Source organism: Brassica napus, chromosome C9, assembly GCF_020379485.1.
Source record: "Brassica napus cultivar Da-Ae chromosome C9, Da-Ae, whole genome shotgun sequence".
Taxonomy (NCBI): Eukaryota; Viridiplantae; Streptophyta; class Magnoliopsida; order Brassicales; family Brassicaceae; genus Brassica; species Brassica napus.
In genome coordinates this window covers 57,938,173-57,953,501 of record NC_063452.1, presented here as the reverse complement: position 1 = coordinate 57,953,501, position 15,329 = coordinate 57,938,173, and the positions used below count along the sequence as shown (strand labels likewise).

General features: G+C 31.8%; 1 protein-coding gene and 1 pseudogene across 1 annotated transcript; one reads left to right on the top strand and one right to left on the bottom strand.

Annotated features, from left to right (window-relative positions):
* Positions 1-511: 511 nt before the first annotated feature.
* LOC106383424 (vacuolar protein sorting-associated protein 32 homolog 1-like) lies at positions 512-1,305 on the bottom strand. Its single transcript, XM_022710943.2, has 4 exons — positions 1,302-1,305; positions 1,104-1,189; positions 926-1,017; positions 512-845 (listed from the first exon to the last, which is right to left on the bottom strand). The coding sequence occupies exons 1-4, from the start codon at positions 1,303-1,305 to the stop codon at positions 689-691; spliced, it is 339 nt and encodes a 112-aa protein (XP_022566664.1). The 3' UTR covers positions 512-688.
* A 2,974-nt stretch (positions 1,306-4,279) lies between these two features.
* LOC125593112 lies at positions 4,280-6,742 on the top strand (annotated as a pseudogene).
* The last annotated feature ends 8,587 nt before the right edge of the window (positions 6,743-15,329 follow it).

Below are 15,329 nucleotides of genomic sequence, written 5' to 3'. Positions count from 1 at the left end.
AAATAATTATTTTTAAATTTAATCAACTGAAAATAATATCCGTACAATTGTGTGAGTCAAATTATAGTTTTATTGATGCATGTTATATATTAGTGCTGCATGTTTTAGGTAACATTTTAATGATGCACGTTTTTAAAAATCTCCATTATTAAAAATATGCACGTAAGGAACAATACTTGGGTTCACCCCTATGGTGAATCCTCTAATTCACCTCACTATTGATTACCAATCAAATTGCCATGTATGATTAGTCAAAAAAGATATTAAAACTAAAGAAAAAAAAAGGAAAATAGCTTTAAAAGAAAAAAAAAAGGAAGATGTAGACTTAACGACGTTCATCAAAACATCTCGTGTCTTGCTGCTTCTTCAAACTCAGAGGCTTCTTGACAATCCCTAATAAAACACAGATTGTAGTTTTCAAACAAAGGTTCGAGATCTGTGTTTTGATCGGTATGGCGCGTTACTCTCTTTTATCCTTATTCAAATTTAAGAATCGATGTTTTTAGATTAGGTCAATTCCCCAAAACAACATAATTAACCTCAAGTATAGTTATTGTTTGTTATCAACAAGGAAGAAGAAGATGGAGAAGAAGAGCATCTAGTTAAAAGATATGTTTTTTATTGGAATTGAACTTTTGATTAAATCTACAGACCAAGCGGATGTAAGAGAAGGGGAGATTGTTTGTTTCTAAAGAGTATGATGATCGTGGGAATAAAGGGGAAATTTTACCTCATCGAAATCAGCAGCAGAGCCAAAGGGAGCAGACAATGCGTCCTGGATCTGTTTCATGTTATCGGTTTGCTCATTGATCTCATCCATCGTCTTGTCAACATCGTCAATGTTTCTGCCAAAACACACATCGCACACTTAGTCTGCTGCTTAAATAAATAAAAAAGGGGTTAGGTATATATATAAAACACGTACGTAGCTTTCTGCATAGCTTTCATAGTAGCAGCACCAGTCCTCAAAGCATCTACAGTCTCTGTTGTTGCTTTGGCACCTTCCAACATAATCATCTGTAGTTTACAAGAAGAGATATAAAGTCATCGCTTAAAGTAGTAAGCAAACTTTCATCAAAAGTTAAAAAAAGAAAAAAGGTTACTTGATCATGGATACGGAGCTGAAAGTTGCCAAGCTGTTCAACTTGTTGCTCATATAATCTCTTTCTTTTCAAACATTGTATAGCCGCTGCACAATAACAAGATATTAAGTTCTCTTGAATCTTCTACTAAACAACAGAGAACACTAATCCCACAAGCACACACAGTCTCTTTAGTGACCAACGAAGAACAAACCAGACCCATTACACAAGCACACACAGTCTCTTTACTCCCTTGTTTCTTTTCTTGTTCTTGTAGAGAGAGAAGAGAGTAATCTTCTTCTTCACTCTTAGGTTTCTTGCGCCTCAAGTCTTTTCTTGTTCTTCTTCCTTCTTTGTAGCTTGTTCTCTGCTACTCTTCTTTGTTCTTCTTCTTGGGAACTTCTCTTACATCCGCTTGGTCTGTAGATTTAATCAAAAGTTCAATTCCAATAAAAAACATATCTTTTAACTAGATGCTCTTCTTCTCCATCTTCTTCTTCCTTGTTGATAACAAACAATAATTATACTTGAGGTTACTTATGTTGTTTTAGCGAATTGACCTGATGTAAAAACATGATTCTAAAATTTGAAAAAGGATAAAAGAGAGTAAAGCGACATACCGACGCAAAACACAGATTATACTTGAGATTGTTTGAAAACTACAATCTGTGTTTTATTAGGGATTGTCAAGAAGCCTCTGAGTTTGAAGAAGCAGCAAGACACGAGATGTTTTGATGAACGTCGTTAAGTCGACGTCTTCCTTTTTTTCTTTTAAAGCTATTTTCCTCTTTTTTTAATTAGTTTTAATACCTTTTTTTTGACTAATCCTATATGGCAATTTGATTGGTAATCAATAGTGAGGTGAATTTAGAAGATTCACCTTAGGGGTGAACCCAAGTTTTGTTTGCACGTAAGGATAACTCATGAGTTTTTTTGGTTGATTAAATGACATTATGTCCAAATTTATTTAAGGATATTTCATTAAGGTAACTGAAAAAGACAAACAATAAAATAGGAAGTTTAAATTCATTTAAGCATATTTCATTAATGTAACTGAAAAGACAAGTAATAAATTAGGCAGTTTTATTCGTTTTAGGATATTTCATAAATGCAACTGAAAAAGACAAGGAAAAAAAAAGAGTTTAATTAATGAAGTAAGAATATTTTTAAATGAGTACTTCTCTTTTAATAATATAAATATATTGCATTTTGCGTTTTCATTACTTGCAACGTTTATATCTCCTTGTCTACTCTTGATCTCATTTTCTCTCTATCTCGCAGACATTGAAGGAGAAGAGTCAAAGATAAAACAAATTATGAACGAGAAGGAAGATTTCATATCGGAGCCATTCATCGTAAAGACAATTATTGATGAAGAAACAACGCTTCATGATTATGAGTTCAATAATAATTCACAGGGCAATACCTCTTTCTCCAAGACTTGTTTCCATGCCATTAACGCTTTATCAGGTTTGTTTTTGCTTTTTCTTTTGTGATTTTGTTCTAAAGTGTTGAACAAGTCTTGGAAATTTCGAAGTAAAGAATTTGTTAACAGTTTCTATTCTTATTCAAGTTCTATAACTCACGACCAAGGATCCAACACTTAGATTTCCAGTTGTCGACATGTGTTGATATACAAATAACACATATATATGCATCTAAACATGTTATGTTTTGTAGTTTATTTCATTATAACATAACTCATAATATACTTTATATAGTCTGATAGAAAATAAATAAATTTAGCAATATTCTAGATTCTCTTAACTCAAGCTTTTGACTTTATCTTGTAGACTTGTATCTAGATTGGTGCGTATGTGTTCAATCCTGTACAAGCTTCTTAAATCAAATCATATCTTGATAACGATCTTGAACACAGTTTCTTTGCGTGTGTATTTATAATTTGTAAAATACTTGTAATATGTTCACATATGAACACAATTCCAAATTACAGTTGCATGTGTGCTTTAGACAATCAGGCCTTGTTCGTTTGTACATCTGGAAGATACATCCAGATGGTCCATCTAGATGTCTTATCCAGATGCTCTATCTGGGTGTTGTTCGTTTCTTCATTTAGTCCATGCATCCAGATGAATCATCTGAATGCAACTATGTTCGTTTGCTTTTCATTTTTTAACTTCCACCTACATCCAGGTGTACTTGTTAATAAAATGATTAAAATATAATTTTTTACGATTCGGCGGAAAAATAGCATTTTTACGGTTTTGGCGGAAAATATTTTTGCGATTTTTAAGGAAAATGTGTTTTTGGCGAAAAAGTGCATTTTTGTTGTTTTGGCGGAAAAATACGTTTTTATGGGTTTGGCGGAAAAATACGTTTTGCGGTTTGGACGGGAAAATTGTGTTTTGCTGTTTTGGCGGGAAAAGTGTTTTTTGACGAGAAAAGTTTTTTTCGCGATTTTGGCGGGAAAGGTTTTTTTTTTCGCGATTTTGGCGGGAAAAGTTTTTTTTGCGATTTTGGCGGGAAAAGCATTTTCGCGATTTTAGCGTGAAAAACATTTTTGCGGTTTCGAAGAGAAAATACATTTTCCGATTTTGGGTGGGAAAATACATTTTTCCGATTTTGGTGGGAAAATACATTTTTCCGATTTTGGCATGAAAATGCGTTTTTCCGATTTTGGCGAGAAAATGTGCTTTCCAGTTTTGGTGGGAAAAAAGCATTTTTCCGATTTTGGCGGGAAAATTCCATTTTCCGGTTTTGGCGGAAAATTGTGTTTTCCGGTTTTGGTGGGAAAAGGCGTTTTTCCGGTTTTGGCGGGAAAATGCGTTTTTCTGGTTTTGGCGGGAAAATGCGTTTATCCGGTTTTGGCGGGAAAATGCGTTTTTCCGGTTTTGGCGGGAAAATTATGTTTTCCGGTTTTGGCGTGAAAATGCGTTTTCCGGTTTTGGCGGAAAAATTCTGTTTTTCCAGTTTTGGCGGGAAAATTCGTTTTTCCGGTTTTGGCGGGAAAATGCGTTTTTCTGGTTTTGGCGGGAAAATTCCATTTTCCGGTTTTGGCGGGAAAATTGTGTTTTCCGGTTTTGGCGGGAAAATTGTGTTTTCCGGTTTTGGCGTTTTTGGCATTTTTCCGGTTTTGACGAGAAAATTGCGTTTTTACCGGTTTTGGCCGGAAAATGCTTTTTGGAGTTTGGCGGAAAAATGCATTTTTTGGGTTTTGACGGGAAAATGCGTTTTTTTTGTTTTGACGGGAAAATGCGATTTTTCGGTTTTGGTCGAAAAGTGCGGTTTTACTGGTTTGGGCGAAAAATGTGTTTTTATGGAAATGTGTGCTTTACGTTTTTTTGCGGAAAACACATCTTGCGGTTTTTGGCGGAAAAATGTGTTTTTCAGTTTTTGCGAGAAAATGCATTTTTTGGTTATATCAGAAAAATGTCAATGAAAAAAAAATTGAATTTCGGGTTTGAAAATAATATTTTGATTTTAAAAGGTCATTTTTGTCATTTTTCTTTTTGGACTGAACTAGATGCATCTGCATCCAGATGCACCATCAAGACTCACCTTCATTTGGATGAGAATTTGAGATGACTTTTTAAAAATTCAGCTGGGTGATCCATCTGGATGTAGCATTATAATGCACAAAACGAACATCGATTCGCATCTTCACCCAGATGATCCATCTGGGTGAGCAAACGAACATGGCCTCAGTCATTTACTCGACCTTTGTTGTTTGTTCTTTCTTTAGGTGTTGGTATATTATCAGTCCGTTATGCATTAGCATCTCTGGAGGATGACTAAGTTTGATCATACTATTCACCATAGCCACCACAGCTCTCTATTGTGCCATTCTCATTAAGAGATGTATGGACATGGATCCACTTAATTATTAGATCTTACCCGGACATTGGCTACAAAGCCTTTGGAAACGCATGACGTTTCGTTGTCTCCATCTTCATGAACCTCGAGCTTTACCTTGTCGCAACTAGTTTCTTGATCTTAGAAGGTGACAACCTTAACAAGCTCTTCTCAAACATTGGATTCAACTTCATGGATATAGAATTTGGAGGCAAGCAAATGTTCATCGTCCTTGTAGCTCTTATTATTCTTCCCTCGGTTTGGCTAGACGATATGAGGATTCATTCTTATGTTTCCGCGAGTGGTGTCTGTGCTTTCTGTGTTGATTCTTGCTTCTATCTTTTGGGTTGGAGCATTTGAAGGAGTAGGGTTCAAGAACAATGACTCAAAGATCTTTCGTATTAATGGAGTCACTACCTCCGTGAGCTTATACGCGTTTTGTTATTGTGCTCAGCCGGTTTTCCCAACTCTATACACATCCATGAAAAACAAACGCCAATTCTCAAACGTAAGCTATATCAAAACATACCATTATATAATATGATGGCTATATTCTCAAACGTAGCATAGCTTCTTCCGTTTTTTTTATGCTTCTTCAGTTTTTTTGGTGATCTCATGAGTTTGGTCGGAGCATTCTTGAGCGCAACTGCGTCAATTATATTGCCATGTTTGTGTTACCTGAAGATCTCTGGCAAATACCGAAGACTCGGTTTTGAAACGCTGGTTCTCATTGGTATTATACTAATCGGAATCGTAGTTGTGATAACCGGAACTTACCAAGCGATCAAGGACATTTTTGGGCAGTTTTGAATATTTAATAGGTGAACTCTAGTTTGAGTTTGTATTATTATTATTTATTTACTAGGGGAAGTACGCGCGGAATTGTTGATAATTATTTTTCTTGAAAAAATGTTTTTATTTTATTTTTATGTGTGTTATTTTGTCATTTTAATGTCATTTTTATTAAAGGTGGTATAGTACACTATCAAAAAATGTTACAGGAATTCACTAAATTGTTCGTTTTGTAAAGTTCATATTATTAGATTTAAATCATATTTAAATAATAATATTTTAAAAAATAAGTCAAATGTAAATATAATTCAAACCGAAGAAAGGATGGTTAATAATATAATATGAAATATCAATATGGTTTTTTAGTATTTGTTCCGTCCAAAACCTAGCAATTATTGGTTTCAATATCACAATACTTATGTTTTCTATTTTATGTCAATAAGTTTACTGAGTAAATTTAAGTCAATAAGTTTACTGAGTAAATTCATTCTAGAATAAAATAAATATATAATTTGTAAATAGAATAATAGAAAATAGTAAAAACAATAAAATAATAAAAATTTATGTTATTCATTAGTTGTGAATAAATTAAATATTTAAAATATATTTCTATTATTTTATTTATTTCTTTATTCATCTTGAATTTTAGTGAACAATGAAATAGATTATCAAACTTTATATAATAATAGTTAGTGCGGAAAAGATTAGATAGTCCACAATTATTTTATTTTATTGTTATTAACAATATGATTTTTTGGATATTGTAATTTTGTGGTCGTTTATTTGTTAAGAGCATTATTTAGTGCTTTTAGTGTGTTATGTAGTAGTGGGTGATAAGTTAATATATTTTGTGTTTTTTTTCAAGTAATGTGTTGTTGTGTGTATAGAACTTGTTAGTAGTGAATTGAGCATATAATGTAAAAGCATATTGAATTTCAATAACTTTGCATTTAGGCATTTGTCGATTTTAAGATTAATGATTTCAACGTCAAAATTGTATTTTATTTTTTTCATATTTTTGAATATTATAACTTTTAAGATGTTTTTTTTCTCTCCCCATATTTTGATCTTGAGCCGTCACTATCTCTATTTTTCGTTTACCTTTCTAGTGTGTGGTGCTTCTCACCATCACCGGAAAAACTCATCTTCTGCTCTTGTTCTTCCTCGCCTTCTTTGTCGGTGAGATTATACAGAATTTGTTGTATATCGACTTTATGAGTTCCCAGTTGTGTGGTTATTTCTCACAATGTTGTAGGCTTTTCCAGTTAATCGGAATCGTAGTTGTGATAACCGGAACTTACCAAGCAATCAAGGACTTTTTTGGGAGGTTTTGAATATTTAATAGGTGAACTCTAGTTTGAGTTTGTATTATTATTATTTATTTATTTGTATTACACACTAATCAAATCTTTGATTCGAACTCTGTCACCGGTATTTAACGGTTTATCAGTGTATTCAAACAAGATTGCTCCGTTAAGGTTTCCTTGTGATATCAACAATCTTGTCTATGACTTCTCTGTTATTTCTCACGTGTTTATTGGTGATCACGTAAGACTTATCTATTATTTTCTTCACGCATTGATCAATTTCCTCGAGTTTCTCCGACATGGAGCTTCTCGCGAGCATCCTTAGAACGACGTCGCTTTGCATGGCTGCTAGATCGGTTAGAGCCCACATACCAATCTCCGACATACCAAACATCATCACCATCTGTAAACCAAAACAAGAAAATCCACTAGGTATTTCCGGTTTAGGAGATTATGTTATATATATATATATATATATATATATATATATATATATATATATATATATATATATGTACATGTCTTGCTGGTAGTGCACCAGAAAAAAATCAGATATTCGTAAACGATGAAGCTAGATTGTACTGGTAGTGCACCATACACAAGAGGTTTTCACTGCGATGGTGATTCCTTCTCGAAAACAAATCGCCGTTCGGAGTCAGCATAGTCGCTTCGGTATGACTAATCTCATCTCCTGCTACAGGTCTTCCCGATATGCAGTTCCTTCTCCTCACCTCATTCACGTCATCCTAATCGAAGTTATCTCTGAATCTACGGAAGCGATAAAGAAAGATACCTTCGTCAAGAGGTTGTGGCCCTAACCGTATATGGCTTATAGGGAAGGGGATAAGTGCATGTCGGTTGTAGATTGCCGGCAGATCATCTTGAGATAGCCAATCAACAGTGGATTGCTGGAAAACTTCTTCAATTCCATCATTGAAGTCTTCGTCTTGCAGATTGATCGCCATCTGAAAAGTGGAACTTTTGGATCCTTTTGTTTTGTTAAGGAAAGAAAACAGAACTTGTTTCAATTTGTAGCTGTAGATTCAAGAATTGGATCAATTAATCAATAGAGAGTCTCACTCACTCTACCTTTGTCAACATATTGATTGCAAGAGTTTGGTTGACTCCACAATAGCTTGGCAATGGATTGGGTCTTAGGTTTTGGGTCCAATAACGGGTTTGGATTTTGGGCCTAATAATTTTTTTTTGTCAGATATTAGAAAAATCTGACTTTATCACTACAAGCAAACATCAATTTTGATACTACTCTTGCAACTGCATTTGGTGGTTACAAGATTAGGTGACCAGTTTGTAACTAATTTGTAACTATTTTGCAACTACTATAAATAGGTTATATATTAGTTGCATATTCGCGACCAAAATGAGTTATAGCAATTTAGTCGTTTATTTGAGGCACATTTGTGACACTTTTGTAACTATTTAGCGTAGTCGCAATATAGTAGCATCATTATGACTAATTTACCACTATTTATGTAATTGCAAATCTGTAGTTACTAATTAGTTACAAAATAATGTAAATCCATAGTTGCTAAATTGTAGCTATAGCTTTGCAACAATTTTGTGACTAATTAGTTTAGGTAAAAACAAAATAGTCATGAATTAGTTGCAAATTTTCATACATATATTATCAGAGACAATTACATATAATACTTCAAATGATACATGTACATTATCTGCAAATTTTCATATATTTCAACCATGTAGTTGAGGTAAAATGTACTTTGAGGTTTAGTAGCAATATTAATACAAATACTTGATTTTGACCGGGTATTTTTTTCAATTTATATACATAGATATTTATTTTAGATCATTGGTGATATACAATTTTAACGTTAATCATATATATACATATTTATATAACTATTTCAAATACAATAAATCCATAGTTTATATGTTATAATTAATCATTTTTTTTAAATCGTCACATGTATTTGTCGCTTATTATTATATATTTATCTTATTGTGTTTGCATTTTGTTACTAAAAAATTAATATATGCATGAAACAACATATCTGAAAATTATTTTTTGTTTAATTTATACTAAATTCCGACCCACCGTTCTTCAAAGATGGATTTTATTTTAGCAATATTTTTTACGTTTATTTATTTTATATAATATATTATTGTATATACAAAATTTTAAGATATGTAAATTTTCTATACATGTATTATATAGTTTGCGAATATTAAGCCGCTCTGTTATCATATTATATTTTTAACAGAAATATTTATATTTATGAAAATAAACTTATCAATTTAATACAAGTTATCATATTTAGTTCAATATAATAGTTTATTTTAACATGATTTATTATTATTATAAATATATAAAAATAAAATATAAATTTTATTTTTTATTTTATAAAAGATAACTGAATATATATCAATGTATAATAATAATTCTATTTAAAATTAAACTATATCATTATTAAAGTAGTTACAAAGATTTTATATTATTAGCTTTAGTGAATATGTGGAACTTACTGACATAATTTCTGGTTTTATTTCTAAATTTAAAATTTATCTATGAAAATTAAATTAAATTGGACCTACATAATAGAGAAGAAATATTTTGAGATACTGTTAAGAGCAACAAAAAATATTTTTAAAAGAGAAACTATAATATATTGTACTTACAAACTAATTTTGTAGTAAATATTTTTATTTGAAACAGAAAGGATATTTATTTCTAACAAAATCTTTTAAAGATCTTTATAAAATGTATTTTGAAAATTAATCAATTTAAATTTTTATTATCGTTAAATTATAGTTAAAATATTTATATAATTTAATTTTCGTTCGTCAATCAAACATTAATTTAATTTGAAATTATAATTATATTTTATGATAATTAAAATTTAAGTTAATTAATTTTCAAAAATAAATTTTATCCTCATTCTGAAAAGATTTTCTTAAACAATATTTATTTGTATTTTAAATAAAAGATAATGATATTAAAAGATATGATGATTAAGTTATGTAAAATTTGATAAACTTTCTATAGGATGGTCCAAACAAAAAAATCACACATGAACAAAGTCATGACTTCTGTTTTAATATATAAGATTTGTAACTTTTTTGCAACTCGTAAATGTATTGTAGTCACAATATAGCAAAACCGTATCATTATTTACAATAATATAAATTTAATTATATAATATACTCCCTCCGTTTCATAAAGAATGTCATTTTGACATTTTTCACACAAATTAAGAAAATAATTGAAATGCATTAAAGTTTTTATTAATTATACATCTTCAACCGATACTATTTGAGATAAATGAAATTATTTATAAAATTAATGCATTTGTAATTAATTTTAAACTGAAAGTTGCATTAAAATTTTAAAATGACTTTTTTTTTGTAACAAAAAAAATGTTAAAGTGACACTTAATATGAAACAGAGGGAGTATACCATTAGTTAACAATCTAATAAACAAAAAAATAATGAATTTGAGTACTATCAGAATCAAATAAATGCAAGAAGCTAATCATATCTTGCATAAATTAGTCACTCATAAAATTTAAACATGGATACAAATGTTTGTAATGCATTCATGTGTTTTTTTACTTGGGTTAACAAAAAAATACTTAGGATATAGGGTATAAATTTGTCACTACATGGTAACCATTATAACTAAAAAAGTTCCAGTGGTGACAGGGGTGTTCAATCCGGATATCAGTTCGGTTTCGGTTCGGTTTTTTCAATTTTTCGGTATTTCGGTTAGTAAAATATAACTACCATTCTAAATCCATATTTACTTCGGTTCGGTTCGGTTTATATACCACCGGTTTTCGGTTTATTCGGTTTTATACCAAAACATAATTATTTAGTTTGAGATCATATTATATAAATTTTAGAGTCATATTGTCATCGCAGTCATTTATTAAAAATATATTATATTTTCAAATAAAAGAACAAAAAAATAAAAACACTTATACCTTCAAATGAAATAATCAAATCTAGAATTAAAATCAAAGCTCAAAATTTTGAAAAAAAAAAAAACAAAAGAGAAGTACGAAAGAAAATGTTTCCACTCTTCCGTATCCAGTGTTCATCAAAGTCATGCTTCATCGAGTGAAACTCTGTTAGTTTATAAATAAGAAAAAAATTGTGAAGATTTTTGTATAGTTATTATCCATCAAATTTATAACATTCACTTCAATTTAATCAATGATAAAAGAAAACAAAATGATTAAAAGAAGAAGACTAAGAAAATAAAAAGCCTCAGTTACGATGAATTGTTATTTAATTATATTTTAAGTGTTTTTCAAATTATGATTCTTTATTACTATAAAAATATGGTAATAATTATTAACAAAAGAATAACTTATATAACAAATATATTTTCATGTGACGTTATAAAATATGTACATATTTACATGTTTTTACTTTTGATCGGTTTTGTTCGGTTTATTCGGTTAATCGGTTATAAACCAAACCATATCCAAATCCTACGGTTTTTATAAAATCATATCCATTCGGTTTATATGGTATATACCAAAACCATACCATATTGTCTATTTCGGTTCGGTATGGTTCGGTTTTACCATATTGGAGAGGCCTAAGTGGTGTGGTGTCAAATCAATGTCATAACACGTTGTGGTCTTAAATTAGTCGCAAAACTTTACTAACGTGACACGATAGCGTTTTCACTCGAAAATTGTAAATTTAATATTTTCTTACAAGTGATTTCTATAATTAAAATTAATAAACTACTTTCTTTGATAATTATGCTAATCTTCAAAGATGGCAAGAACTATGTTTCTGGATCGATCGATCACCAGGTGAGCTGTGTTTCAAAGATGGCAACAAAGTCCACAAAGTCTTATGAATCATACAGATGTTCTGTAAGACACACTAATCACTTTAACATCTTCGTTTTATGGTTTAAAAACTAATAAAATGGCGCTAATCATCCTGAAAACTGTCTACATCGGTGCACTAGTCACCCTTAAAACTAATAAAATGGCGCTAATCATCCTGAAAACTGTCTACATCGGTGCACTAGTCACCCTTCTTGAAGGATCCAGACAGAGATTGGTACTATGATTGATATAAAAATCATAGTCTTGCAACAAATATCAACCCTTGATCATTTACAATCTCCTTTTCCTGTGTCTTTTTTTGTTCGGTATAATTTCATATATAAACCAAACACTTGGAGGGTAAAAAGGCAAACACACATGTCATAGTTTGATTGTTCTACTCGAGAACTATTAAAAGCATATATGATAAGAACCCCTAGACCTCTATGAAGAACCGAACTCTTTTTTACTTGAAGCGAAGTTCTTTAGTGAAAGTAACAGTCCCCATTTACCAAATATGATAAAACTCCCAACCAGATCATAACCAGAAATACAGAAATGCATAAGAACACAGAGTATAGATAAAGTGTTTGAATCATTAAACATGATAGCCAGAACAAAAAGCACACAATCAAGAAACACGAGAACACATTCAAAATTTTGAAATTGTTCTTCACTAGAAACCATTTTCTCTGCAATATCCCTCATTGTAAGGTCTTTTATTTAAACACATGGAGATTAACATCATATTAGTTTTGTGTAAGAAGTTCTTGTGAAAAATCACTAAACTCCAAAACGAAATAAAAAAACATGTTTATAAGCTAATCAAAGTATAATCATCATTGTCATCATCACAAACTGTAATGATACCATCTTTTATCTCAAAAAAAGATTAAAACCTTTTTATTTTTCATTTCTTGATCTTCCTTAGCTGCTTCTTAGGACCAGGAACCTCCAACCTCCCAACCGAACACCCACATTTCGCCCTAAAAACCAACACCGCCCTACCATTAATCGGAGCCATCTTCTTCAGCTCCGCCTCCAACTCACGGTGGTAATCACGAGGCAACTCAAACAACCCCTTCTTGCAAACCCGGAAGGTTAACCCTAACCCTCTGTATCTTTCTTAATGCTGGATTGGATATCTCTGCGAATATCTCTGCGATGGCAACCGTCCCATTCTCGAACAAGTCAACTTTCTTGACTTCACTTTCTTCAAGATGGTGCAGGAACCTCGAGTATGACATTCTGTTGGAAGCGGCTTCGATGGGAGCTTCTGGTTCAGCTTTTTCCGGATGAGCCAAAAAAGTTGCTAAAGGTGGCGTAGAACCCAAGGCAGTCATATCAGTAGGGCTCTCTTGGTGAGTTTACGGTCTAAAGTTTTTTTTCTTGATATGATGGTTATGCCTGTGGAGGGATTTGGATAAATGAGTAGGTTTTGGCAACTCTTGGGACTTATTATTGCAGGTTGGGATGGTAGAGAGAGGGAGAGACAAAGCTGATGATGAAGATGCCATTTTCATCATCAAAGCCACTGCTTCCGTTCTTTTGGAATTTGCTTCAAAGACTATTACGTTTTGAGGTTTGAGATTTACGAGGAGTGTCCTGGCTCCACTTATGTGGTCCAGACTAGCCACGGGGTAGGCTTAGAGCCTTTGGCGAGGAGTTACCTCAGACCACATGTTGTTCTCCTCGGGCCGAGGAATCCATGTGAAAACCTCGGTGGCCAGCGGAAATCGAACCCGAGACCGTATTGGGGCCGAAGCTCCCTCAAATACCACTAGGCTAACCCCGCTGGTTTGGTTTTTTGATGTTTTGGTTTGTGGGTATAATATTCGAGAATTTATAATATAAACATAAAAGATGATTTAGCTTACAAAAAAAAAAACATAAAAGATGATATGATGAGTGATGACTCAGACGAAGAGGATGTTTCTAGTTTCTTTTGTCTTTCTCAAGAATATATAATCGTCTTCCCGAATGATCCAGAGAGTGTACTATGGAACAAGAAAATCTTTATATCTTAAATCTCCAGGTATATTAAGATTGGGATACATCATTATAGTCTTGCAAAAAATCTCAACGACCCTTGACAATTTTCAACTTTTTCTCTTTTCTTTTTCTTTCAGTAGGATTTCATTTAAACTACACACTTGGAGGGTAAAAACACATGTCGAGGTTTACTTGATCTAATCAAGAACCACTAACATTCATGATAATACCCTGGACTTTTTTGAAGAACCGATCTTTATTTTTTTTACTACAGGAGAAGTTCTTTACTCCGTTTAGCATAAAACTATCAACCAGAAATACAGAAATGCATAAGAAGAGAATGCATAGATAGATAAATGTTTGTATCATTAACTAGGCATGAAGTCAGAACAAAAAGAAAATAATAAAAGAAACAGGAACAGATTCAGAACCTAAAATCTAAATCGTTGTTCTTCACTATAAACCATTTTTTCTCTGCAAAATCCTCACTGTAAGGTCTTTTATTTAAACACATGGAGAGTAACATCATATTAGACTGTTTAAGATATGTGTAGCACCAAAATTAGGAATGTCTATGAAATAGTGAAGCCACAAACACCAATCTTACTCCTTTAGAGTGATAAAACATTAGACAAAGAGAGGGCACTCATACAAACCTGCAGAGGTAAGAAATGAGTCTTAAAGGAAGATGATGTGAAAACGGAAGTCAAAATAGGGCAAAAAACATAAACAAGGATGAAAAACAAAAAAAAAAACTTAAAAATAGATGTGTTACGAAAGTCAAAAAAATGAGGAACCGTAATATTTGAAAATATAAAAAGATGTGGGGTCCGCTGCACTATTTGCATAGTGAATTTTTTCTCCATATAATTTCGATCGTTTAGAAAATCATCCTTCAACCTTCTCTTCTCTCTATAATAAACTCTTTCTATCAATGTTAAAAATTCTACGGGTATAAATTTTGCCCTTATTCAAATTCTCGCGATACAATAAAATTCCAGTTCTTTTTATAACACGTTATCAGCACGATCACTCTGCGATTCGGTAAAATTTATTTGTATCATTTATACCCTGTTATAATGGTCGGTATACCGCCTCTACTATTATTTATATCATGTTATAATAGCCGGAATACCGCATATATTATTTACTAGTAATTTAATTTATTTATTGGTCGGCCGAGCCGCCTTATATTCTGTTTATTATTAATTGGTCGGCCGAGCCGCCGTATAATTTATTTATTACTCTGCATTGATCGGCTGAGCCGTCGCATGATTTGTTGTCATAACATAAATATTTCATTGCCATAATTTTTACTTTTATGAAATTTTATAGATTTGATTGACTGTTTAATACGATATTTTCAGACTGATTTTTAGTGCACTCGATTTAACCCCAACGGTCACAAAGAATTTTTTTCAAAAATTTCCCCTTTCTCCAACGGTCATGAACAGTAATTTTCATCTATAAATACAACTCATTTTCACTCCATTTCATCATCCAAAACATTTCA

Excerpts from the sequence above, each read along its gene's own strand:
- LOC106383424 (XM_022710943.2), bottom strand. Across the intron at positions 1,018-1,103 it reads AGCTCCGTATCCATGATCAA|ATGATTATGTTGGAAGGTGC; the intron begins GTAACCTTTTTT and ends TGTAAACTACAG. Across the intron at positions 846-925 it reads AAAGCTATGCAGAAAGCTAC|AAACATTGACGATGTTGACA; the intron begins GTACGTGTTTTA and ends GTGTTTTGGCAG.